The sequence below is a fragment of the Glycine max genome, chromosome 11, assembly GCF_000004515.6.
Source record: "Glycine max cultivar Williams 82 chromosome 11, Glycine_max_v4.0, whole genome shotgun sequence".
In the NCBI taxonomy this organism is placed as follows: Eukaryota; Viridiplantae; Streptophyta; class Magnoliopsida; order Fabales; family Fabaceae; genus Glycine; species Glycine max.
This window is the reverse complement of record NC_038247.2, coordinates 10,319,059-10,344,105: the sequence shown is the minus strand read 5'-3', so window position 1 is coordinate 10,344,105 and position 25,047 is coordinate 10,319,059. Positions and strand designations below refer to the sequence as shown.

General features: G+C 36.2%; 5 protein-coding genes across 7 annotated transcripts; 2 read left to right on the top strand and 3 right to left on the bottom strand.

The window, feature by feature from the left end:
- The first annotated feature begins 530 nt into the window (after positions 1–530).
- Positions 531–3,669, top strand: LUXC (transcription factor LUXc). 2 transcript variants are annotated; one of them, XR_416721.4, is made up of 3 exons: positions 531–1,923; positions 2,826–3,088; positions 3,175–3,466. XR_416721.4 is itself a non-coding variant. In NM_001355653.1 (2 exons), exon 1 carries the CDS (start codon positions 916–918, stop codon positions 1,885–1,887), a length of 972 nt encoding a protein of 323 aa, NP_001342582.1. In that variant the 5' UTR covers positions 532–915; the 3' UTR covers positions 1,888–1,923; positions 2,826–3,669. The 2 variants fall into 2 exon arrangements, 1 of the variants encoding a protein (NP_001342582.1); NM_001355653.1 differs by having other exon boundaries at positions 532–1,923; positions 2,826–3,669.
- Positions 3,670–5,462: 1,793 nt separating this feature from the next.
- Positions 5,463–7,532, bottom strand: LOC100790576 (pentatricopeptide repeat-containing protein At5g59600). Its single transcript, XM_003539026.5, has one exon. The coding sequence runs from the start codon at positions 7,530–7,532 to the stop codon at positions 5,886–5,888; it is 1,647 nt and encodes a 548-aa protein (XP_003539074.1). The 3' UTR covers positions 5,463–5,885.
- LOC102667939 (putative uncharacterized protein DDB_G0290521) lies at positions 7,415–12,373 on the top strand. The gene is made up of 5 exons (XM_006590909.4): positions 7,415–7,541; positions 9,880–10,334; positions 10,742–11,029; positions 11,107–11,988; positions 12,103–12,373. The coding sequence occupies exons 2-5, from the start codon at positions 10,250–10,252 to the stop codon at positions 12,153–12,155; spliced, it is 1,308 nt and encodes a 435-aa protein (XP_006590972.1). The 5' UTR covers positions 7,415–7,541; positions 9,880–10,249; the 3' UTR covers positions 12,156–12,373.
- Positions 12,374–14,591: 2,218 nt separating this feature from the next.
- LOC100800071 (D-xylose-proton symporter-like 3, chloroplastic) lies at positions 14,592–18,065 on the bottom strand. The gene is made up of 13 exons (XM_003537925.5): positions 17,586–18,065; positions 17,297–17,375; positions 17,147–17,206; positions 16,982–17,048; positions 16,769–16,893; positions 16,590–16,691; positions 16,134–16,511; positions 15,949–15,996; positions 15,789–15,851; positions 15,621–15,701; positions 15,427–15,525; positions 15,002–15,139; positions 14,592–14,888 (listed from the first exon to the last, which is right to left on the bottom strand). The coding sequence occupies exons 1-13, from the start codon at positions 17,867–17,869 to the stop codon at positions 14,754–14,756; spliced, it is 1,659 nt and encodes a 552-aa protein (XP_003537973.1). The 5' UTR covers positions 17,870–18,065; the 3' UTR covers positions 14,592–14,753.
- A 1,512-nt stretch (positions 18,066–19,577) lies between these two features.
- Positions 19,578–24,401, bottom strand: LOC100800601 (transcription initiation factor IIA large subunit). Of its 2 annotated transcripts, XR_416720.4 has the most exons (12): positions 24,000–24,401; positions 23,607–23,777; positions 23,366–23,518; positions 23,083–23,155; positions 22,942–23,000; positions 22,609–22,731; positions 21,809–21,952; positions 20,769–20,829; positions 20,500–20,663; positions 20,294–20,377; positions 20,120–20,197; positions 19,578–19,964 (listed from the first exon to the last, which is right to left on the bottom strand). XR_416720.4 is itself a non-coding variant. In XM_003537926.5 (11 exons), the coding sequence occupies exons 1-11, from the start codon at positions 24,120–24,122 to the stop codon at positions 20,174–20,176; spliced, it is 1,179 nt and encodes a 392-aa protein (XP_003537974.1). In that variant the 5' UTR covers positions 24,123–24,401; the 3' UTR covers positions 19,578–20,173. The 2 variants fall into 2 exon arrangements, 1 of the variants encoding a protein (XP_003537974.1); XM_003537926.5 differs by having other exon boundaries at positions 19,578–20,197.
- Positions 24,402–25,047: the final 646 nt, after the last annotated feature.

The following is a 25,047-nucleotide window of genomic DNA, read 5'->3' as shown; positions in this document are numbered from 1 at the left end:
AGTTGGTTTTAGATAAAAATTAACATATTTGGTATTGATGACATAGCAATATAGCATTAACAAAATTGTCTTTAGTTGAATTTCTAATAATTCTTTATTAGCATGTACTTAAGGTTATGTCATGTCCATTTTTTTAATAGTTGAATTACTAAAAATATTTTAAGCTTATTCATAATGACTTGCTAATTAATCAACTCAATATAGTGTACAAGTTTTATTTTTGTTTTACAGAATATAGTCTAAAAGTTTAATAGTATGTACTTATAAAAAAAGTAAGTATATGAATCATGAATTTCATTGGTCCCAATCGCATCACGAGGTGCAGGCAGGTGTGTTTTGGTTTCATATTAAGCGAGCGTGGTGGTAAAAAAAAACATTAAATCCCAAAGTACAAATAATAAAGAAAAGAAGAAAAAAAAGATATTTAGAGGATCAAAAATATCTGGCCAAGTCGTCCACGTTGGCACCACCCCAACACCCATCTGGAATAAGATATTGCACTTTTTCTCTCCTTTTCACAATTATAATTTAGAAAACATAATTAGCAGCATTATTTCATTCATCTTTGTTCATTATATCCCCCTTCCTCACCGCCGAATCTCACGAAATATCTTCCCAACACAAGAAATTGAATTTGTGTTTTCCTTGTCCTTTTCATCTTCCATTCTCTTTTCTCAATCCAAATCCAAATCCAAATCCAAATCCAAATCCAAATCTATCCCTCCTTAGTTTTTTTTACTCTTCGGATCCAAATTCAATACCGTAACTGTTTCAGTTTCAGTTTCAGTTTCACACACATATATACTCTCTCTCTCTCTCTCTCTCTCTCTGTTTGGGTTAGGGACATAGAAGAAGAGTGTGTGAGAGATACACGGTTAAATTTGTTTTGTTTTATATACGGTTAGAACTAACTGAATGGGGGAAGAGGTGAAGACGAGCGAGTACGACGAAGAGCGCGTGATGGAGTGGGAGGCGGGTCTCCCAACTGCCAACGATCTCACGCCTCTCTCTCAGCCGCTGATCCCGCCGGAACTCGCGTCGGCCTTCAGCATCTTGCCGGAGCCCCACCGCACCCTCCTCGACGTCAACCGCGCCTCTCGCAACACGCTCTCCACGCTCCGCGGCGGCGGAGGGAGCGTGCACCAGGCCTTCTCCTCCTCCAACAACAACCACAACTACGACGGCGACGGCGACGGAGGCGTCGAGGAGGAGGAGGACGACGACGACGATCGCGACGGCTCGGGGCCGGATTCACGGAAGCAGCGGAAGATCGACTGCGGCGCGGCCGAGGAGGCGGACTCGGCGGTTCAGACGGAGACCTCGGCGGAGCGGACGGCGGTGAAGCGGCCGCGGCTGGTGTGGACCCCACAGCTTCACAAGAGGTTCGTTGACGTGGTGGCGCACCTCGGGATCAAGAACGCGGTGCCGAAGACGATTATGCAATTGATGAACGTGGAAGGGTTGACCCGCGAGAATGTCGCAAGCCATCTCCAGAAGTATCGTCTCTACCTGAAACGGATGCAGGGTCTCTCCAACGAGGGTCCTTCTGCTTCGGATCAGTTATTTGCGTCGACACCTGTGCCTCAGAGCTTGCATGACTCTGCTCCTCCCAGTAACCATAGCAATGGTCATGGTCATGGGCATGGCCATAGCAATGGCCGTGGTCATGGTCATGGTCATGGTCATGGTCATCTCTCTGTTCCGATGATGTCCATGCCATATCCACCTCCCCTGATGTCCATGCCATATCCACCTCCCATGATGTCGGGCATGCCCCATGGCCACATGGGCATCCCCATGCCTAATTCCTCCGCCACCTCAGCTTACCATCCTTATAATATGTTGCATCAAAGGGATTGGCCTCACCTTGCTCCTAATGATAAATGAACCTATAAGGTCAGCCATCACCATCATATGCAAAAGGTAAATTGTTTGAAATTTGAATTTGAATACTCTGTTTTCTGTTTGGCCTTTTCATTACTTATTTATTTTACAAGTAGGATAAGCAATAAGCACGTTTCTGTTGATGATTGATGAACCTATCGTATGCAAAGTCTCGATCACTTTGTGGTTTGAATGCTCTGTTGTAGGACGTGTTATTTGCTTTAATTGCATTTGGCATGAGATCGAATTGATAGCTCTGTTTTCTATGTGGCTTGTTAATTGTGTTAGAACTAGGAGGACTAATAAGCAAGTTTGTTTGCTCTGTTGAGGTTCTGAATGTTTATGACGTCAGCTTTATAGCAAATGATTGATGATTGATTGATTGGTGGCTTGCTTGGTATAGAGAAATTATTAGATGATCCAAGATTACCTTTAGCTCAGACAATCTGCACGTGTGACGGATAACCGATCATTAACTCTTTTTCGTAAATTGAAAAGTTCGGTTATGTATGTGTGTCACAAGAGAAATTTAGATGAGACTATGAACATGTGGTCTTGGATCATGTAATAATTTCTCCACTGTGTGTGTTTGGGGTCACTCAACGACAAACCAAACAGACTCATGTGGTTCAAAAGTTTTCCATCTTATCTCAGATGCAGTGAAATGATGAACTACCTTTATGTTGTTCCAAGTGATTTTTGACTTTGAGGGTAGTAATATTTGCTATTTAATGTGGAAAATGTTTCATTGGATCTTCATGTGATGCTTTCTTTTTCTTTTATGAGGTTATATATTTATATCTTCGTTTGAATTTATGTTGTCATTTGATTGCCTAGATTCTTAGACATTCTCAGTTATTGTTATTGATTGATTGTGTTTTTAATGCCACCAATTTTGCTTTTATGGCTGTGAAAAGATAGTAATGTATTTTCTTTTGTAGATTCAAAGGCTTGATTATTGGTAGTATAGCTTTCTGAGAAGGGAGGAGCTGCATTGATGATTACCCTGTAATTCACTCAAAAGGATTATTGAGGAAGTATATGAAGAAGAGTATATGGAGCTAGATTACAATCTTAGTCAGTAGTGTGTATCCTGTGGGAGATTTACAAACTTATTGGTACACATCTCTAATTCCTGTCACCTAATTGTATGACGAGAATTCTGGCTTATTTCTTCTGGTCTGCCTAGACAGCTGATTCTAAAGTAAATTCTTAACTGGTTCTCTGATTCATAAATTATAGATTCCTATTATATTGTGTAATCCTGAATGTGTTAACTCTCTTTTTCAGAACCATTGAATAAAAGAAAGACTGAACAACAGACAGCAAACATTTATACCAATGCTCTGGCATTAAATGTTTTTCTTTATCTTATAGCCTTGATCATTATTTATTTCCTTTGAAAGAGATGTTCCATTTTTTTGAATTGGGTGCTGTAGGCTCTCATGTTAAAGAAATGGTACACTGGGAGTGGAACGGGAGAATTTTTACCTTGTGTAACACACGCATACACACATTCCGACCTGGGGAATTCTTGTTTAACCCATAACGCAATTCACTTGTCTCCTTTTTCCTGTGAGAATTTCAACTGGACTTGCTGTCTTTTTGGTGGTAATGAACAAAACCTCCACCATTCTATGGTTTAATCGATTAAAAGAGTATGCACTCTTACGAGAAAGGCAAAAATCTATTTTGAGCAAAATAAATAGGAGTTTGGGGAAGATCGATATTCTGAGTTTTTTTACTTCTTGGGCAATTTATCATTATATATTGGACCCGTTCATCTTAAGAAGTGGATAAGGCTTGTTTAAGTTTGTAAATTCTCTAAATTGCTTTGCGAATTGAATTTCTTAAGGAGATGTTATAAAGTAGCTAAAAGATTCAAAGCACAAGGAGACCTAGTTGGAGGTCAATTAAAGGAAACATGAATGGATTAAAAGAAAAGGCACCCAATGCCAACATTCCCCTTTAAATAAATAAATAGATAAAAAAGAATAATGGGGTCTTGGAATCATTCACAAAGGCGCAAATGCCTCTAGTGGATTGGGTTTCTTGGGGAAAATAGAGTAAAGTTTTAGGTTCCCCGAGCAATGCTTCAAATATAAAAAATGGACCACAAGTCGTTTTCGCTTGAAAATATAACTTGGTGATGAATGAAGCAAATTATTCGTTATATGTTTTCAAGAACAAAACTTTCTCCGTGCTGGTTCACTCCTTTGCAAGTACGTGATACGCAATTGAAGAGATGGAATCTAAGGTGAAGTCATTTTTTTTGGGTGCACCGGTGTACCCAAGTTTTAAACTCTGAAAGTGAGAAAAATAATAATTTTTAATTGGACGCTTGTGATGGATTATTGGCAACCTGTTGTATGTATTTTGTGAAGTTTTGAAAGTTTTTTTTCTTCTTAATATGCTTTTCTCTGAATTTACATTTTTATCCTTAACAAGCGAGATAGGTTCAACCTATCTGTCCTCTCGCCGCCGTCACCGGCCTCCTCCCCCTCAACCTTCCGCCGGGACCGCTCCCTTCGACAACAGCTTTTCCAAAACGACCATCACGCACATCGCGAAAGGCTCCCCTTGCTCTGGATTCACTTCCTCTTCGCCGTCGTCGTTGCGGGTTAGATCCGATTAATTCAAGTACTTATTTAACACCTAGACAACAACTAACTCAAAATCTAATGAATCAAATTGGAAATTTTCCAGATTTTTACACGAACAAGGATGAACATGAATCTGCAGAATTTGATCCAACATGTGTTTGTGATTTCCTCGATGAACTTAATTAACCAGAATAAGTTTGAGAAACATTCAGTCGTTGAGAGAGGATAGTGTTAGTAATGCATTTTCTTTGCGTATCTATTTGGATCGATGATGAGAAAAACAGTTGCAACCGGAGGAAGAGACTGCTTGAACGAGTGCATAGAACTGATAGAAGAAAATGATAAGATCATAAGATATTTGGTTTTTTTTTTTTTTTTTTGGATATATCTTAAGTCAGGGTATAACAGACATGAGATCATTTTGATAGTAAATTTATATCATAAAATGTTTAGGACTATTTTGTAAATTTCAAAAATTTAAATAATTTATTATTAAGCTACAGTTCCAAGTCAAAAACCTGTTATAGGAGGTCGTTTTTTTAAAAAATGATTTCACCTTAGACTCCAAGAATTGAAGAACTTGTGCCGTGTGTTGTCCGTTGCGGAGTTTGTTTGAAAAGAAGTGGAGGCAGCATCTTTTTTAGTCAATTTTTTAAAGTGAAATTAATATATAAAAAATTACCTAATTAGGATAAAGTCATTAAATTAAATAATCAACGAATTTCACATTATTTAGTGTTCCGCAATTATTCTATATAAATTAACATTTTGTTCCTAATGACAAGGGGAATGAAATGAGATGAAATTAAATGAAAAATAAAGTTACCATTTCATATTTGAATTTTTATAACAGAATTGAAAAAATGACTATCTCCATTCATACTTTCCAAGGTGGAGAAAAAAGCAAAAAAAATAAAAATAAAAATGGAATGGAATTCTATTCCATCACATCATATTTTAGAAAAAAACTTGCATCGTCTAATTTCATTTCATTCATTTTCATCTTTTTTTTTATCAACCAAAATATTGCCCAAGGGATGGTAAGGAGTGGAATGACGCTTCCATTTCATCCAACACCTTTTTCTTTACCTCCAATTTGAAAGGTATGTATGGAGCTATCTATTCAATTATTAAATATCTTAATCTAGACAATGAAATGGGTGCTATTCCTCTCCTTTTCCTTCCATCTCATCCCATCCCCATCTACTCTATTGAATATCTAAAAAGGATGCAGGTATATATCGACAAGATATTGTTGATGTCCAATGGTGCATCTTATGGAACTGTTGCCTCACGAGGAGCACAAAACGATACATCCAAAATTATACCAGTAGGTGTGCCCTTCTCTTCATGAAGAAGCAAAACCTATGGCCTCTACCAACCAACGTACCTATAATGTTATAAATTTTCTATCCAACTCAAACCTTGAAGTTTTCTCAGTTTTCCCTTCTTTATCCTTTTCTTGACCCTCTCAAACTTTCCCCATTTGCCAGCATCAGCATATACGCTGGACAGCAGAAGAGGGTTCGCAGCACTCTCAGGCTCTAATTCCATTAGATGCATAGCAGCCACTTCCGCGAGCTCCACATGCCTATGATTTCTACAAGCAGCCAGCAATGCACCCCACACAAATAAATCAGGTTCAATAGGCATTGTCTTGATCATGCAATAAGCTTCGTGGAGCTTCCCTGCTCGACCAAGAAGATCCACCATGCACGCATAATGCTCTAGCCGTGGTTCAATACTGTATTTTTCTTGCATAATCTTGAATAGCCTCTGCCCAAGTTCAAAATCTCCAACATGACTACATGCAGTGAGAGCTGCCGTGAAAGTTAAATGATCCAGCTTGGCTACCCCTTCCTTTTCCATCTGATTGAAGAGCTCAATGGCTTCCTCGCAATACCCGTGATTCGCAAAACCAAAAATGATAGAGTTCCACGTAACTGTGTTCTTCTCTGGCATCCTACTAAACAAATTCCTCGCTTCAGAAATGAACCCACATTTTGCATACATGTCAACCAGAGCACTCCTTACATATATATCTCCCTCCACCCCAGTCACCAAAGCGTAGCCATGAATCTCTCTCCCAACACTAACTCTTGCTGCAGTAGCACAAGCAGGCAACAGGGCGCTTATAGTAGCTGAAGTTGGGTGGAACCCATGACTCAACATTTGCTTAAACGTGTCAAATGCTTCCTTATTACGAAAGTTCTGCACAAAACCAGATATAACAGAAGTCCATGATACCACATCAGGCTCCACTCCATCTGCAATCATCAACCTAAAAATCTCAGACACCCTTCCTTGGTCACCCTTCTGTGAAAACCCAGATATCAAAGAGTTCCAAGTTACCACATTTGGCTTCAAACCCATCAACTTCATACTTTCCACCAAACCCAGTGCCTCGTTTGCAGCACCCTGTTGAACATACCCAGCAACAACAGCATTTAGAGCCACAGTGTCTTTGACAGTCATCCCATCAAACACCTTGCGCGCATCCTCAACTTTCGCACACTTGGAGTACATAACAATCAAAGAACTGGACACAAACGAATCAAGTTCGAACGAACACTTCAAAATGAAGCCATGTATTTTCTCTCCTGTAATTCGATCCCCGACGTGGCCGCAAGCTTTGAGAACGCTGGGGATGACGAATACGTAGTTGGGCGTAAGCCCTTGAACGGCTTGCATCTCAGAGAACACGGCGAGAGCGTGATCGTAGAAGCCGCAGCGAGCGCAGGAGCCAATGAGAGCAATCCAGCGGCGAACATTTGTGGTGGGAATTTTGTCGAACAGTTTCCGCGCGTGGGAGAGTTGGCCACAGCATGTGTAGAAGGATACGAGGTTGGAAGCAACGACGTTGAAACGAGCGAAACCGTTGGTGACTAGGTGCGCGTGAAGCTTCTTGCCAGCGTGCAACGCTCGATCGCGAGCGTACATATCGATGAGTTCAGCATAGCTTTCGGGTTCTGATCGGAAGAAATGGCGGCTGATGATGCCATTTGTGGCGAGCAATGTTGCATTTCTTCTCAGGGGGCCATGCATTGCATACCAGTAAGTAACTAAGTTACTACAGTCCGCTACAAAATAAAAGCCTGCGTTTGTTTTCGTTTTTGGTAAATGTTATATACTTTTGGTTGTTTTGCTCCACAAAATCATTTCAGTTCATTTTTAATGTTTTTATATTTTAATCTATTTTTATTCTCAAAATATATATTTAATTTTTTTATTATTCTTTTAAATGTCATTTATTTTTTAGTTATTTCAAGAATTAATTCTATCGAATAATTGTGATTTAATAAGGTAATTTTAATTTTTTTAAACTTCAATTTAACTTTTTAGTTAATACAAATGAGTATATCATTAATTTTTTTATATTAAATTTTAAAAAGTTTTATTTTAATTTTTTATATTTTTGAAGGATTTTTTTTTTTAATCTTTTTGGTTGAAATGTTAAGAGAAAAATGTAAACTGTTTGGTAACGTTGATTGAGATGGACCATTGAATCTACCCTGAACCACTGCAGTAAGTGATTTATGGATGGACCATTGAATAGTAAAATATAACATTGGATATATTAATTAAATAATGAATTTAGTTGATAATTTAATTATAGTTGAAAATTTAATGTTTAATTATTATTAATTTAAAATTGTTAATTAATTAGTCCTGATTAAGCCTAACCCTAAATCCCCTCTAAGCGCTGCCAAACGGAGCATCTCTGTCTTCTGCACAAAAATCTCCACTTGAGTCCTTCACCTCTCGCACTTGTGCCCCATCAGTCTGAATGTTATGCCCTCGAAAACCGCCTTCGCGCCCACATCTCCCCAGCCAGATCTAACCTTCATGGACAGAAGATCTACATCTGACCAACAAACAAAAAAATCATAACATATTTACGGCCACCTCCCCTCCCCCTAATCTGCAATTGGTTTCTCAGCTTGCAAGATTCACCGTCGCTTTTGTCTTTGTAGGATGACGGTTGTTGCAGTGGCGTAGCAGAGAGGGAGTCAAACCAATTGCGGATCCCAGGCGATGAAGCAAGAGTCAGGGTCGGAGTAGCATTGGGGTCACTTGCCGCTGTTTTTATCTCCCGCCTCTTCGTCTGCTCCGACTACCTCGATTGGTTTCTCATGGTGGTCGCCTCTCTTGCCGCCACCGCGCACAACACCGTTATAGAGAGAGAAAAAATGTGACTACTAAAAACATTTTATTTTTCAATCATCTTGTTGAATCCTTTGCAAGCATACCAAAGTTGTGGAGATAGTATAATATAAGAAGTTCGAGTATCCTATTCAGATGACTTCGGTAATACTTCGACAAAATCGAGATGACTTTTGTAATACTTGACAAAATAGTAATGCTCATTAATTATATCTTTCGAAAATAAAAATTTTAATAATTAGATTATGGAAATGTAAATAATAAAAGCATAAATAAACAAAAATTATTTTAGGTATTTTTACAAATACACGAGTATGATAAAAAAGAGACTAAAGTAACCGATAATAAAAGAATTGGGGTTGATTTCACTAAACTTTTTTCTCAAAGTAAAATTATTATCATAAACTCACAAAAGTATTCAAATCTCGACTCACAAAAATATTCAAATCTCGACCTATCTGATGGAAAAAAATTAACAATTCATTGCCTAACTTGACAAAATGACTTGCTTTAGGATTAAGAGTTAAAAGATGATTAAAAAAAATTTGTTTCAGACATAAAATCCATTAGTTATTCTTCTCCATTTCTAAGTTCAAAAGCATTTTACAATTACAATTCAAACCATAACATCAAACAAAGGATGATCAAGTCAAAGCAAACATTAATACATAGAAGGGAACACTTAATAATGAAAAATAAACATAAATTAATAACTATAATGTCTACATAAAGATTGGTTCAATTACATCAACCCTAAAATGGATAAACCTAACTACATAATTAAAAGAAGAAAAGAAAAACATAGATGAAAAGATAAATTGGGTTAATTAAAAAAAACTTTTTGCATCCACAAAATCGTTTGGACAGACACAAAACATTGCACACAGGTAATGAAAAGATAAATTGGGTTAATTTTTTTTATTATATTATTTCTTATTAATAAATAACTTTCATTATGTAAAAAATTAAATTGATATTGTATAATTTTTAATAATATAAATAAATTAAAAAAATTCTCAATATAACTTTTTATGCATACAGAAACAAATTTTCTGCAAAAACAAATTTGAGAAATGTTGTTAAAAAGGATATGCCAATAAATTTGATGTTATTTTATTTGTGTCGTTCATTCATTGTCCATAAAAAAAAATCCACATCAATCTTTATTTATTTATGCCTACAATTGTTATTTATATATGCTATGAGTTCGTTTGTTTTTTTCTTGCAGAATTTGAAATATTTGAGTTTCTTGATGTATCTAGCTCATAGTGGAAGAGGTCAACAGTTTTTGTCGTCCTAGCCTTGGCCTGGTCAAATTACTATTTCGGGGAAGTGCTTATTTGTGATGTTTAGTAGCAAGCAATAATGTTAGTGTACACGTGTAGAAAAGGAGTCCATAGGTGAAACTCAACGGTGTGGGTTGGGACCGTTGATAATTGCGTAATGCAAGAACCCCGGAATGATCAATTGCATGAGCACGCTTCATTTTGTGTTAAATTTTTGCCTCTAATTGTCCACGAAAAGAAAAAAAAAATATAAAAAGCAGACTTGTTCCATGTTTGAGACAAATTGCGAACCAAGAAATCATATACAGAGAAATGGCTCAACTCGAACGCCCTCAAAGACAGGTTGAGACTCCAAAAACCCCCCCTACCATCCACACCATGGAACAACTCCTCCGAGGTAATCCTTTAAAACTTAATTAGAATTCATGTTATATTGTCATTCAATATTAGAATGTTTTCCTATAACTATTAATAAAGTAATGGTGATACTTGATTTATTAGTCTCTATATCTTAACATATTTTGTTCTTAACATATTTTGTCCCTCAATAATCAGATAATAATCAGTTTCAATATTAGTTATTTCCATTTTACCTTCATCCTTTCTCTTCTTTTTTATATTAAAAAATATATGTTGATGATATATGATAAATTTATTAATTTTTATAAATTCTGATTGATTAATAATATAAGAATCATCATTAAATGAAAATGAGTAAAAGTTAAGTATTTTCTATATTGTGGTTTTGATTTGAATATCAAAGAAAGCCATAGAAAGATCATATTCTGATTTGTTCAAGTTCAGAAGGAGAATCCAAGTCTAAGCAGTCACCAACCTACTCCTCCTCCTCCTCCATGAACTCTTCTCCATCCTCCCCTTTCTTCCAAAGGTTGAGGCACCATGACTCAGAAGAAGACCATGGCCAGAATCAGAAGAAATCAGTTCTCACCAAGGTGAAGGAGAAGGCCAAGAAACTTCGCCACAGCCTCAGCAAGAGGAAACACGAGGACGGCAACCCCACTAGTCCCTCATCAGCTACTGGCGTAGAAGGCGATGGAGCAGAAGAAGATGCTGAATACCTCGGAGCTCCTAGTAATAAAAATCCTCAATCATTAATTTTCTCAAACATTTGCCTTTTTGTTTCTCATTCTTAACATCTAAAATTTCAGTGTACGGTTCGGAGAAGTCACCTGCAGGATACGAAGCATATGTAAGGCAGCAGAATTCAAGTCCAAGAGGAAATCTAGTATTCCCAGAGAAGCATATGTTATCAAGCAGTGACAAACACGTGGTTGAACCGGATCATCAAGAAAAGACACTAAGCCGCTCCATGTCTAAGAAGACAACAACAACCTCTTCTCCAAATGCTACTACTTCTAACATTAATACTAATACTCTTTCTGGTCTAAACAAGACAATCGTAGCAAAGAAACCAACACCAGTTCATGTTGAAAAACCGGATGCATCCCATATAACCTCCAAAATCCAAGGCCTTACTGTGTCGAAACCCACAGAACATCATGATCACACTTCACCATCATCAACAACAGTTCAGACAATTCGCAACACTTCTTTGTCCTATGCTGCTCCATTCACTCCCCCTGCAAAGTTACCCTCCCAAGCTCCTTCAATTACTCCGCGAACTACACCGGCTCCGGTGACACCAGAACCTTCATCTGCTCCTGCATTTAGTGGGAAGAGCACAAGCCCCACCGCGCAAATACAGGACAAGGGTGTGTCGATGAAAGAGTACTTGCTGAACAAATTGGAGCCAGGGGAAGACGAGAAGGCGCTGTCTCAGATGATATCTGAAGCAATGAGTCCAAGGAGAACTCCCGGTGATGTAGGCGTGATGGAGAAGGTGAGAGAAGCTGTAACTTCTTTGCTCCGAACTGAGGAACCAACAAAATATGCAGACACGACTACTACTACTCCTACTCGCATGTCGTGTCAAAGCCCGAAGGCTTCTTGCGCTTCATCTCAAATGCCAGCATCTATCAGCGCTTCTCGCTCTTCATCTCAAATCCCGCTATCTTTCAACGCTCAACAAGGTAGCAACTTACCAATAGCACTTCATTAATTGTTATCTCCTCTTCATGCAATGTGGTAATATGATATGTCTATGTGATAGCATTTATATTGATCTCATCTGTCTAAAAATGCAGACTATGAAGTGGCTGAGGAAGAAAACCATGGCCGGATTCTTCAGGCAAATTGAAAGCCTCCATAACGTGTTTCCTACGTTTTTGTGTTAAACCTTTTTATGTATCTTCTCTACCCGACAATTAGACTGGAAAGATAATTTCCGTATGTTTGTAAAATTTTATTTGTGTTCCATCCTTCCCTTTTTATTTTTATTTGTCTTTTAAGGTCATTACCTAGGAAGACAAAAATGTAATATATTTTCTTAATTTTAATAAAAAAAATCATGAAGTTTTATATTTTTATCCTTTTCTTTTTCCACTCTACAATAAATATATGAATAAATTAATTGAAGATTATGTAATTGATAAAATAATAATTAATGTAATCTTAAATTTTGTAAGTGACAAGATAAATAGAAATAAAAATTTTCCAAAAAATCTGACAATTAAGAAAGAACGGGGAGATAGTATGTAATAAATTGTGTTGTATATTTGCATTACATTATATATTATACACACTCAGTTTTTTTTTTTGTTGCCACGGAAATTCCTAGGTTATGACTTATGAGCATCAATAAGGCACTTATTCTCTTTTTTCATACTCACCATTGTAAGCAGTTGCCGAGGATTTTGTTTAAAGTTGAATATGCTTAGACCAAATTGCCATACTTGATTTGTTGTTTTAGCTTGTGAATTTAGTGACGACTCAAGCAACGTGAAGGGGCTACTTTCAAATCTAGCTACGTTTGGATCTAATTTGCTTTGTATCCTTATATAATCACACGGGCAAACCTATATTCAAATACAATGGATTAAAAGTCCCACCATCCTTGTCATTATTTTTGTTTTCCAACTAACAAAACCAAAAACACCATGCTTGATAGCATGTTGCCAATTTTACATATCACGCCGAAGAAACCCTTGTCGTAATTTCAAAGGGAGGACTGAGGTAATCTTTCAGTATAGCTACTTCATATGAAAATGAAATGTTAAAATGTGCAGTAAAATTCCCCAGTTTTTATGTTTTCTCACATGAAAGGATCTCCAACAAATAATAATAAAGTAAGGATTGTGATGGTTGGTAAAAACTAAAAAAAAAGGTGTTGTGTTGGAGCAAGCATCAAAACAGCATATGCATTATGTTGGAAAATATTTATTTTGTAATTTAAAATTTAAAGATAAAATATCTTTTTTAGAATTACCAATATATGTTAGTAATTTTTTATAAAGAAGCTAACACTACACTTCAACGCAAAATCTTAAAACTTATATTTGTAGATCTTTTCTTTACTATGTTCAATTTTTTCATTTGTAATCTGACTTGAGACTTCACTTCACTCCAACATATATCTCTCTTTTCATGAGCAATAGCATGAGATGAAAATAACATTATCCTGGACACACTTATAGAAAAATACTATTTACCCATTTTTTTTTCTTTTTATAAAGCTATATTATATTCTCTATTTTATATATTTTGAGACATGGTGTTCTTTGGTTCAAGATTCTTTTGTTGCACTCGATTGAATCAACGGGTTATCATATCTTAAGAGATGAGCACATGCATATTAATTCATTATACCAGTGTAGGACGCTTTCTCTAAGGGTAAGGCATAATACGCTTCAACCCAGACTCTTCTATATTCTTCTACTAATAAATTTTATACCTTGTATTAATTGATTATTATAAACATTATTTATGTTTTGATTCTATGTGAAATTATACCAATGCTATATTTTCTATTTTTTAGCTTCCTAATTATATATCTAACACATTACACAAGCAAATCATGAACTAAGTTCCAAAGCCAAACAAGCACTATTTATTTTTCAACATAATCCCCAATTAATTGGTTAAACTTGACCTCCAATATTAGAGGAAATACAAGTTCGTCATCAGAAGTGTTATGAAGATGGATCAACAATAGTTAGTTAGCTAAACTCTAGCCTTGTAACAGAAATCTGTTGTAAACCTATTAGTTGTGTGATACCTAGATTCATTGTGATCCAAAACAAACTATGAGTGCAAGTGAGGAGAGGTTATTGTAAACTTCCCTAGAAGTCTTGCTGCTGCATGCTGTGCAGTTGTGATCATTGAATGAAGAAAGAATCGGCTACAGTGTGGATGTAGGGGTCTCCAATTGCCCTGAACCACGATAATTTTCTTGTTGTTATGCTCTTTCTTTAGCTCCTTTGTCCTTAGTTTTATTGCTCATTACAAACAAGAAGATTAGGAAATAATGAACAATTTTCTATGTCAATGCAGCAACTCCTAAAAAGGCCACGCTATGATATCTTCAATCTTGAGAATAAATTTTTTCACAAATAGCTGCTCATGTTTACCACTGATAAACACTGCTAGCAAAGCACAAAGAGGGGGGCCATATTAACGGAAAACATAAGAACTGTGGACTGTGGTAAACTGGTAATATATTGTCTTCAAAAGATTGGTGCCCAGCTATAAGTCCTCCATTAGCAAGGCGACCCTCGTTGCAATTAATCACGAGTACTAAAACCATGATTTGAGTATCTTGGTTAGAGATTAAAAATTCCAATGTTTATACTGCAAACGTAACCATGACAATCAAATTCCACACAGGAGATATATACACAAGGTGACAGACTCAACCAAAATATACAGCATTCACATCAAAAGGTGCTGGATTAAGTTGTCACTTCAAGATTTTGGATTCTATATCTTCTAAACTCAAGCCTTTTGTCTCTGGGACAGAAAAGATAATGAACAAAAGTGATAGAATAGCAATAGCCCCAAAAAGGAGAAAAAGATTTTCTGCTCCTAGAAACTCCTGCAGCAGAAGTCAGCACAGTTTATTAACTCCGAGAGCAGTCAGACAGTTTAAAATGACAAAATTTATCTTGAATAAAAAATAAATACACAAGAATGTAAAGAAGCTGTAACCTTTAGCGGGGAGAATGCAAAGGTGACAACAGCATTTGAAGCGAAGTTGGTAAGAACAGCCAGACTAATCCCCTTTCCTCTAGTGCGAAGTGGGAAGACCTCTGATACCATTAGCCAACTTATCGGCCCAAATGATATCTGCAAAACAAATGCAATTTGACATAAATCTACCTCAGTAATTCAACCAATCATTGCGTTGATCTCATGAACAACAGTAACATTAAATCAGAATTTTTTTATTTGTTGCAAGGTTCTCCATTTACTGGAAGCAGAGAGGTCTCCAAATGACTTCATGTCAACCTATATTATCCAAATTTTATAGCTAAAACCAATTAAATACTACTTTAGAAGAAGCCCATCCCCGGGTTGAATATGATAATGTATGCAGCAGAGCCAATGAACAAAATTGACCAGAAGATATTTACCTGGTAGCAACCAACATAAAGAAGTAAAGCTCCAACAGCAACAAGTGGGAAACCTCCAAGAAATTTATAATAAGCAGAAAGGAGAACTAGAGAAAGGGCCTACAGAAATCAAAGAAAACCAAATAATCATTTTTCATATGACAAGTTGCAGTATAGTAAGAATCTGTTAGTTTAAAATGTGATGGAATTCCTACAATGCCACTGACACCTCCAATCAGCAGAGGTCTTCTCCCCAAATCATCAACTTTTAGGACAGCAATCCAAGTCATTAGCAACTACAGGCTCATCAATCACAAAAAAAATATCATCAGTGTCACAGAGTGATCCCTCTTCCATGGAAGGACAAATCTAAATAGGTATACCTTGAATAGGCCAATAACAACCGAAACTTTTGTAGCATCGGATGCAGCAGAAAATCCAGCACTCTAGATATAAATGACAGAATATAATACGAAGTGAGCAAGATGGAAATAAACGAGTTTCAGTCACAATATGGTAGAGATGAATATAAGGATTAGGTACCTGAAGAATTGGACCTGCATAGTACAGAACACTTGGTTGACCTGTTATCTATTGTGATAACTAGTCAGACAAAAATAAGAAAAAAATTCTCCATATTTCCTTCAGTATAACATGAATAAAGTGGAAATATACAAAACATAATTATGATAATTATGAACAGACTCATTGCCCCAAAGTTAACCCACCTGTTGAAATAAGACTAGTCCCCCACCAATTATGAAAGCTTTCAGATTCGGACCCTGAAACACCTCTAAGAAATTCCCCTCCGATTCCTTATCTGCATAGGCAGACTTCAATGAGACAAGGGTTTCTTCTACTTGTCTCTCGGATTCTTTGTCACCAGGTGGTCGGCCCCTTAATTTGCTCAGGGAAAAAATGGCCTTTTCCTTCAAATCTTGAAAAGAACCTTTTCCTTGCACTGCTCTGAGAAGCAACCACCGTGGAGAATTGGGGAGAGTCAACATTCCAAGCCCCATTAATACAGCAACTGGAGCACTAAATCCATACATGAACCGCCATCCCCCAACGGTCTCAATCAGAAAGCTTCCCACAAAATAACCCAGCTGCATAACATAAAAGGTCAGTCCCCACATCAGTAAATCCTTTAGTTGGTAAAAGACACAGAAAAGACAATACAATACCAGAATCCCCAGGACAATGAAGAGTTCTTTTAATGATACTAAAGTCCCACGGATTTGTGATGGACAAGTCTCCGCAATATATAAAGGAGCCCCATGCATGGCCTGTAATTCAATTCACTTGTAAGATGGTGCAAGAATCATCCGCGTTGCATAAAATGTTACTGGTCAAAGTAGCCTACCAAACCTATACCAAGTCCATAAAGCAGCCTTCCTGCTAAGAGAACACCAAGTTCTGGTGCATAGGCAGTAATCACACCACCAAACAAATACAACAGTGCTGCAGTAATGAGTTGTTTCTTCCTCCCTAGTGTTTTAACCAACTTAATAGATTTAGTAAGAAACATTCTAAAGAAGCTTCAGCTGCTGGATAATATAAGTAATCAAACACTTACCAAGGAAATCAGCTATGGCAAATGCAACAAGCGAGCCAAGAAGAGCCCCATATAGGGAACCACTAACCTATGTTAGATGTTAGCAGTTAAATTCTAATGTAATGATGACAATAAATTTTCCATGAAATTGTAATAAGTTTTTCAACTATGATTCCGAAGTCATACCACTAGTCCAAGCTGAATAGCAGAAAGTTTAAACCATGATATACCGCTAAGCTCAGGTGACTGTGAATTCAAATCAACAAAATTAAAAAATTTATATTTTGTAACCGCACTAACAATATGCAACTGAAAGACATTGAATAACAAATTTACCTGCAGTGAAATTGTAGCGCCAGAGGTGGCTCCAATATCATAGCCAAATAATAAGCCACCCAACGCAGGGAACAGAAACCTAAATTTTGAAGTAACATACTGATTAATTGGAACAGAAAATCAGCAGACTATTAAACATTCTGAAATTAGTAACGGTTGATCATTAAAATAGGATTGATATTTGATGCTTTTCTCTTGCACACATTCATAAAGTGGAAAAAAAAAATCAGTTTTCCCTCCAAAAAAAACATTACTCTTGTCCTATGTATGAACAATGACAGAAACGTACGGAAGAATTACAGAAGACCAAGAAAATTCCTCTTGGTATGTAGCGTCAGAAACAAGCGACTCGGAGCTTTCCCCATCAGAATACACATGGAATCTGCGCTTAGGAGCAGAGTGAGATTGGAGAAGCGGGTATGTGACACGTGTGAGGGCCAAATGATTGTTAATGGAAGAAACGAGGCGTGGATTGGTGCGAGGAGAGGAGAGCAGAGATTTTGGCCTCGTTGTCTGTTGATGGTGCAGTGGGTTCAAAGAGAGTCTGAAGCTGAAGAGAGTAGTTGATGCCATGCGAGGCAGCGGAACAAAGAAACAGTGTATGAATATCAAGTATTAAATGTGCGTGGAATCATCGTAGTATGGAGCAGGATCAGATTATCAAGTATTAAAAGAGAGTTATCTGTTTGTAAATGTTGAAAAGTGATGCTCCCCTTGTGTGTGTTTTGTGATGTATGGAGCACGATCAGATTACCCAAGATATTTGTCAACTATAATTATCGAATTGACCAAGAAAGTCAAGAAAACAGACATTCAGTTGCACTGGCCACTGTCTAAGGTAATTTTCTGGGATGGTACAACTACTTTCATCTTTAAAAACAATTAGCATTGGATTAATATTTATTTTATATAATTAAGTTTTATAATAAATAAATATTTTTAAATGTATAAATCATGCTATAATTAAAATATATAAATTACATTTTTAGATATATTTAAATGGATAATTTTATTAATTTTTAAAAGAGTTACATGAATAATTTAAATTATAATATAAGATTATTTTTAATTATTGATAATTTTTAAAGGAAAATATTTAAATTCAATTTACAAAAAGAAATAAAAAAAGTTATATTCAGAGGGTTAAGTAAGTAAGAAGATTAGTAACCGGTAAGAGGATTATCTAAAACAATTAAAAGATCATTTTTGTTGTCAATTATAAAAGTGGTGTATGAAATACACCCAAAAATATAAGAGAATATATGTTAACTGATTTTATGAATATATATATATATATATATATATATATATATATATATATATATATATATATATATATATTAAAATCACTAATTAAGAGAATAAGAAAAGTGAATTTCTCACTTTCCAAAATCCTTTACACTATAGGAGTAGATCAGGAGGAAAAGAAATAAGTATATGATTTAAATGAATTGGTTTTAGCAATTATTTTAATGGTCGATTATTGTTATTATAATTGATTTATGTAAAATAAAATTACCTTCTATATTACGTAAAAAATGGTTTCAAGTTTTAACGTCAATTATTTATGTTTAATTATTTAAAATATTTAATTTTTATAACAAATATTAAAAAAATATAAATTATTTATACGTCCTCAGTTTGACTTTAATTTTTTTTTTGCTAACGTGTTTGCCTTTAATCTGTTTTTACTTTTATTGTTTTTATTGCATTGAGTTAAATTATTCTCAATAAAAAAAATATTGAAATAAACAAAAAAACCATAAACCACTTCCGTCAATTTAAATAATTTTTTCAAATACATCAAGCCTTTTAAATTTTTAATATATTAAATATTCTAAATTAGATTTTTTTTTTGGTGTAAAATATTCCAAAGTAGATACTAGTAATTAAAATCCATTCGGGCTAAAAGAATGGCAGTTAGGTGCCGCCACTGCTCTCAAATCAGTACTATAACATCGGAAACACAAGTGCACATCCCCCCGGACTAACAAGGCATACTGGTTGAAGTAAATTCTTTTTTTTATCAATCAAAAGATATGATTGAAGCCTTAAATCTTAACGAGTACCTTCAGGAAATAATTATAAAAGACATTTATTTATATTACTAACAAATTATTAAATGTTTCATCATCAATTCACTTCTTGGCAATGAAAGTTCCTTTCCCCGACCAGTCAACATGCAGTATCCATTGATTCTAGGGTTCCTACCATTCATCTACCAAAAAATAAAAAAGTAAATAGAAACAAGCTATTAATCCAGAAAAACACAAGACAAAAATTAGGTTCAAGTCTTTAGATTGTTCTCCAACACAGTAACCTGTACAATAAGTGTCGGCACTGGTTTCCAAGATAACACTACAATTTCCATCTGACCTTTAAAAACCATGTTTTAGTTTTGCCCAAAAAAAACACAAGAAATGACGAACGTTGCTGATGTAGAAAACATATTCCTGAAATTGTCATGTTTTCTTTCACTTTTTGGGCTAAAGTTCAGAGATCATGTTGGAACCAAGAAAAGCAAACTTGACATTATCGTTGTTCTTTATGACGGCTAAAAAACTAACCACGAGCGTCACTGCAGTTTAAACTGTCCAAGTATGCAGAGCTAATAGACATACATATCCCACTTGACAAATGGCAAACTTCAGGAAATGCCTCAGAGTACCTATCCATGTAAAAAGACCAAAATTTGCTCATCCTTTATGTACAACAGGCCAACATATATAACAGTGACGAGAGTATTAAGGACTTTTCTCTTCCTCCTCCAGCTTTAATTTAATAATCATAATCAAAGAAAGATTACAAAATACTCAATGGCACCTGTAATTCACCAAAGCACTGCCACAAAAATGGCAAGACCAATCCCTGACAAAATCAGAAGTCAAATTCTCCAGTTGCCTGCAGAAGAGCATAGTTTCAGCCATCAGAAAATTTTGATAAGCTGAACTGAAACAGAAATGTGAATATCATAGTTCAACTTCACAACTAACAAACCTTATTGAAGAGAATGTCCTTATTATTTATATGCATGATACCATCCTTTAGGGTGCACTTCCATCTACTCTTGGTACGTGTCACCTAAGTTTGTTGTAAGGCATCTCCAAAAAATTATTCTCCAATCATGAACCATTAAACATAAGGCAATATCACATTGTTATAGCATACTTAAGTTAAAGAAAGTGGAAGAACGACATTGCTACCTTGTCAAACTGGGCCAAAACAAGATGATGTGTATTTTGATCCTCTCCCTGATCCAAATCATCCAAATCATCATCATCATTTTCATTTAGGGGGGGCTCATCATCATCATCTTCTTCATCAACCTCATTTTGAGCAATGGGAGCAGGGGTACTTGCTGGTACTTCTAATAAATAGGGTGAAAATATGCATCAGAAACGTTTGTGATATAGATAAATGTGCTAGACCCTATACATAATATTGAGTAAACATATCTACGTTCTCAATTTACCGGAAGGAGCTGGTGTATTTGCAATGTTGTAGTCTTCATTGAACACTCCATAATTGTATATCTGCACGCAAGTAAAATAAAAAACAGTAAGATTGGAATGCAATATCTGACAAATTGTGTATATACTAAAAGGAGCATGCAATGACATTTTAGATGAAACATAGTTGATGAACGTCAAGCATATTGACACCCCTATGGACACCAATGTCAAAATTTTGCAAGTTAGAAGCCACTTTTAGACCCAGACACCGAGGGAGGTTCAGAAGGCTGGTAGGGAAACTAAATTATCTCACTGTCACTTGTCCAAATATTTCTTTTACAGTTAGTGTGGTAAGTCAATTTCTTAAGTTCCCCTACGAAGGACATTGAAATGCACTATTTTACATTTTGAAATATATTAAAGAAACTCCAAGAAAAGGTCTCCTGCATGAAGACAAAGGTCATACTCAAATTGTGGGATATGCAGATGCAAATTGGGCAGACTCTCTTACTAACTTGTCAAATTTTAGCCAAATTAGAAGGAGACACTTTTAGACCCAGAGAGGTACCGAAGGGCCTTGACTTCGAATTTTGTCAATTATTAAAATGTATTAATACTTAGGAGCTAATTTCTACTCACGTGACTAATTTTTTTTTAAAAAAAAAAGGATTCTAAGAATGAATATTTAAAATAAGCAAGCAATGGAAGCATTGATAATTGAACATTTTTGGGGTAAGAATGGGTTGCTTTGGAGTTTATATTCATATTGACAAATGAAAGAAGAAAAAAAAGTGCACATTGAAGCATTTTTCAAAATGCAAGCAGATTACTAATTACCCAAAAGGTGAAATCTAAGGTGTCTATGTACTAGAGACCCAACATTGAAGGGTTGAATACACTTTTACCCAAAATATTAATAATAGAAGGAAAATAGGAAACAAAAGGGATAAGTGAAAAATGTACAAAAGCATATATCTATAAGCCTTGGTAAAGAACAAAAGGGAAAGTGTTTCAATACAATCTTGTATGAGCACAAGGAGGAAAAAAAATTACTACTCACATTTGGAGTAGAAAGCACATCATCATCATAGGGAATTGGTCCATCAAGTTGAGGAATCTGAGAAGCTGGCCTGTCTGATTGTGCTGGCATTTTTCCTTTAGAAGTAGAGTGACCTGCATCAATGGACATGCCCCCTCCATACACCTGAAAGATTTATGTTTAAAAGTTCAGCAACTAAAACTTTTCAATCAACCAAGAAATCAAGAAATTAAAAGACAAATAAATGCATGCATATATGTAAAGCAGGATTGTTTAAAAAAAATGTAAAGCAGGATCCCAAAAAGAATAATGCACAACAATTGGCTCAGAAAGAAGCCAGAGGCCTGAATTGTTTAATATAGTCATCTGAACAAATATGCTTGCTACAGATCAGTGATGTAATGTTCACAAGAGTTGAGAAATGCGGTCTGATATATGCTGTCAAATGAAAGCTATTCATACAACAGTTGAGAAATGCAGTCTGATATATGCTGTCAAATGAAAGCTATTCATACAACAGTTGATAAAAAAAAAGAGCTCTAAACACTTGAGATAGATCATGTGGTTTATCACAACAAAATGGAACAATGTATCTTAAGTTCATTAAAATTTAAATAAAAACCCATCTTTTTTTTCAGAAGTGGTCACAGAGATGAAAATATTTTATTATTAACATCATTACAAAACTACACCAAATAATATGCAAGCACCAAGCTGATATAAATTTACAAAATATCAATTTAATATAATATGCAAGCACCAAGCTGATATGAATCTACAAAATATCAATTTAATGTTGGCAATATGAAGGAAGGCCATACTTCAATTTCCAAAATTTGAGAAGCAGCATCTCCAGCTCCATCTTGCTGAGGTATATATCCACCAGCATTATATTGAGAAGCAATTTCATCACGTTTCCGCTTCCCCGAGGACATGAAGAAGTCCTGCATGTTTTCCCAAACACCAATAATATGTAAATGTTACGTGGGTTCTACGTTCTCTCTTTTCAGGTCAATTCAAGACAAGAAATACTGATAAAAATGTTACAGGGAGAAAGAAGTAACATTCTCTGACTTCATGAAAGAAACTCCGCCAGGAGGTCTTCAAATTTGAAAACAGATCATTTTTCTGAAAGACCTCACCAAGATGCTTACCTGTGTCAGAGGTTGATTTGAAGCTCCTCTTTCCGCCTCATCCCGCCCTTCCACGTAAGCTACAGTAATATGCACGTCATTACTGTAAAGCCACGTATTGCTTAAAAGCATGTTCCAAATTAAATTCAAAATGGGACTTACCAACATTGACGTCAAGTGGAGCCCTTTGGTTCTGGTTCTGGTTCTGGTTCGTCCACGGAGAAGGAGGAGGTTGCTGTAAAAGATTGTATGGACAATATAAATAATAAATGCATCGAAAGTAAAGATGAACAAAAGTAGTAGTACCACCATGCACGTGGTTTTGGATAAAGAGTTTATGCACTGTGCCAGACATCTATTTAAAATACTATGAAAGTAAAATGTAAAACAGTGGTCAAACATAAACAGGTAATCCATCATCTTGGAATCACAAAATGAGCTTTACCATGTATGGACCAGGCCTTCCACCTTTTATCTCGTTATTTGCACCAGGCTCATTTCCAGCAGACGGGTAGTCACTAGGTCCAGTGGGAATGTTATACATTGAGTTATCCACAGTTCCTGGTAAAGGGGTTTGAAGAGGAGTTTGCAATGGCGTCTGTGGCATTCAAAATCCAATATCAACAATCTTCATAAAACACGTCGTGTAACTCACAAATTCATAATAATAATGGGCTCAAACTCACAGGGGGGAAAAGCATTTCCGCTGTGGGAGTTTCATACTCCTCAGTCCCCTCATAAGGCATGTTAAGATCATGAACCGGAGTAATTGGACCACCGGGCGTTGGCTTAGGCGCCCCGGACCTTTCTATGGGACCAACAATGGCACCAGCTTGCATCATCTTCGATTCCCATATCTAATCATAAGAAATTTTTTAGTACAACACAAACGATTGAAGAAAAAAAAACTCGCAAACCAAACAAAAAGCACGTAAATGCTCAGATCGAAGCCCTAATTTACTTAGAAATTTCAATTTACCTAGAAATTCATTGATCACGTAAATGTGAAAAAACAAGGCGGGGAAATAAAATAGAATCAGATGAACAGTAATTAACGGGAAGAGAAGAGTGAGTATTACAGATTGAAGCTCCTTGAGAACTTCGTCGCCGGGACCACCGTTGTTGACAAACTCGTCGCGGACCTTGTTCATGACATCGTCGATTACCTGGATGTAGACCTGGCTGGTGGTGGAGGCCGCCATCGTGGATTTGTTCCGCCCAGATTCCACGGCGTAGCGTCAATTAAACGATTCGGAAGGTTTCCGGGATAGGCGAAAGAGATCGGTTGGTTAGGGTTTGGAGTGAAAGCTGAGGCGGACAGAGACAGAGACAGAGATTGAGATTTAGATGAGATGTGAAGAGAAGGGAAGGGGCGGACCAGAAAGGGAGAATAAAGGGTGGAATATAAATAGGTTTGCATCCGATTATAAGCAGCGCGGTCCACGTGTTGAAATCTGCTTCATTCTTATCTTGGCTTCGCTACGCTACCGTTACAATACGGCGACCGATATTTATCGTATAAATAAAGTAGCTCAGTCACGACTACAGAGCCATACTGGCCCAATGTAAGAAAATGACAAAACCTCTGCATGTAATTGTAAAGAAAAAATAAAGGGTTCTAGAACTCATACAAAAGATGACCAAGGAGTTGGAAATTTCCCCCCTAGGTTTCACTAACAATTGCAATAACTAAAAACAAGGTTCAATTTATTTTTAATATATAATAGAGCAAATTATACTCATTTTATTTGAAGTTAGTGTTTATTATACTTACACCTCCTTTATAAAATTGTATTTATTTTGTTATTCTTAAACAGTTACGGTTATTATCAATATTAATCTTTTGTGAGATGTCTTAAGAACTCCTATCACTTTCATGCAAGTCTGTACCCAACTCAAGTCCATGTTGGGTTTCGTCTATGAAAACATCGTCAACTCGATCCTCGCCTCCCTTGTCAACTCCGTCGCCTTCGCCAACCACAACAACTTCACTGTCTCCACCTCCTTCGATGTCGTCTACAACCACTTCCAATGTCGCAACAACCTCATCAACGACCAATGCTCTCGCTGCGTGTCGCCTGCGATCACTTAGTTCGACAACCTCTACTTCATCTCCTACGACGACGC

Excerpts from the sequence above, each read along its gene's own strand:
- LOC102667939 (XM_006590909.4), top strand. The coding sequence starts at position 10,250 with ATGGCTCAACTCGAACGCCCTCAAAGACAGGTTGAGACTCCAAAAACC. Across the intron at positions 10,335-10,741 it reads CATGGAACAACTCCTCCGAG|AAGGAGAATCCAAGTCTAAG; the intron begins GTAATCCTTTAA and ends GTTCAAGTTCAG. Across the intron at positions 11,989-12,102 it reads ATCTTTCAACGCTCAACAAG|ACTATGAAGTGGCTGAGGAA; the intron begins GTAGCAACTTAC and ends CTAAAAATGCAG.
- LOC100790576 (XM_003539026.5), bottom strand. The coding sequence starts at position 7,532 with ATGCATGGCCCCCTGAGAAGAAATGCAACATTGCTCGCCACAAATGGC.
- LOC100800071 (XM_003537925.5), bottom strand. The coding sequence starts at position 17,869 with ATGGCATCAACTACTCTCTTCAGCTTCAGACTCTCTTTGAACCCACTG. Across the intron at positions 16,512-16,589 it reads TCATTGTCCTGGGGATTCTG|CTGGGTTATTTTGTGGGAAG; the intron begins GTATTGTATTGT and ends TATGTTATGCAG. Across the intron at positions 15,997-16,133 it reads GACTAGTCTTATTTCAACAG|ATAACAGGTCAACCAAGTGT; the intron begins GTGGGTTAACTT and ends TTATCACAATAG.
- LUXC (NM_001355653.1), top strand. The coding sequence starts at position 916 with ATGGGGGAAGAGGTGAAGACGAGCGAGTACGACGAAGAGCGCGTGATG.
- LOC100800601 (XM_003537926.5), bottom strand. The coding sequence starts at position 24,122 with ATGGCGGCCTCCACCACCAGCCAGGTCTACATCCAGGTAATCGACGAT. Across the intron at positions 22,732-22,941 it reads CAAATCAACCTCTGACACAG|GACTTCTTCATGTCCTCGGG; the intron begins GTAAGCATCTTG and ends GAAAACATGCAG. Across the intron at positions 20,664-20,768 it reads AAATACACCAGCTCCTTCCG|AAGTACCAGCAAGTACCCCT; the intron begins GTAAATTGAGAA and ends CCTATTTATTAG.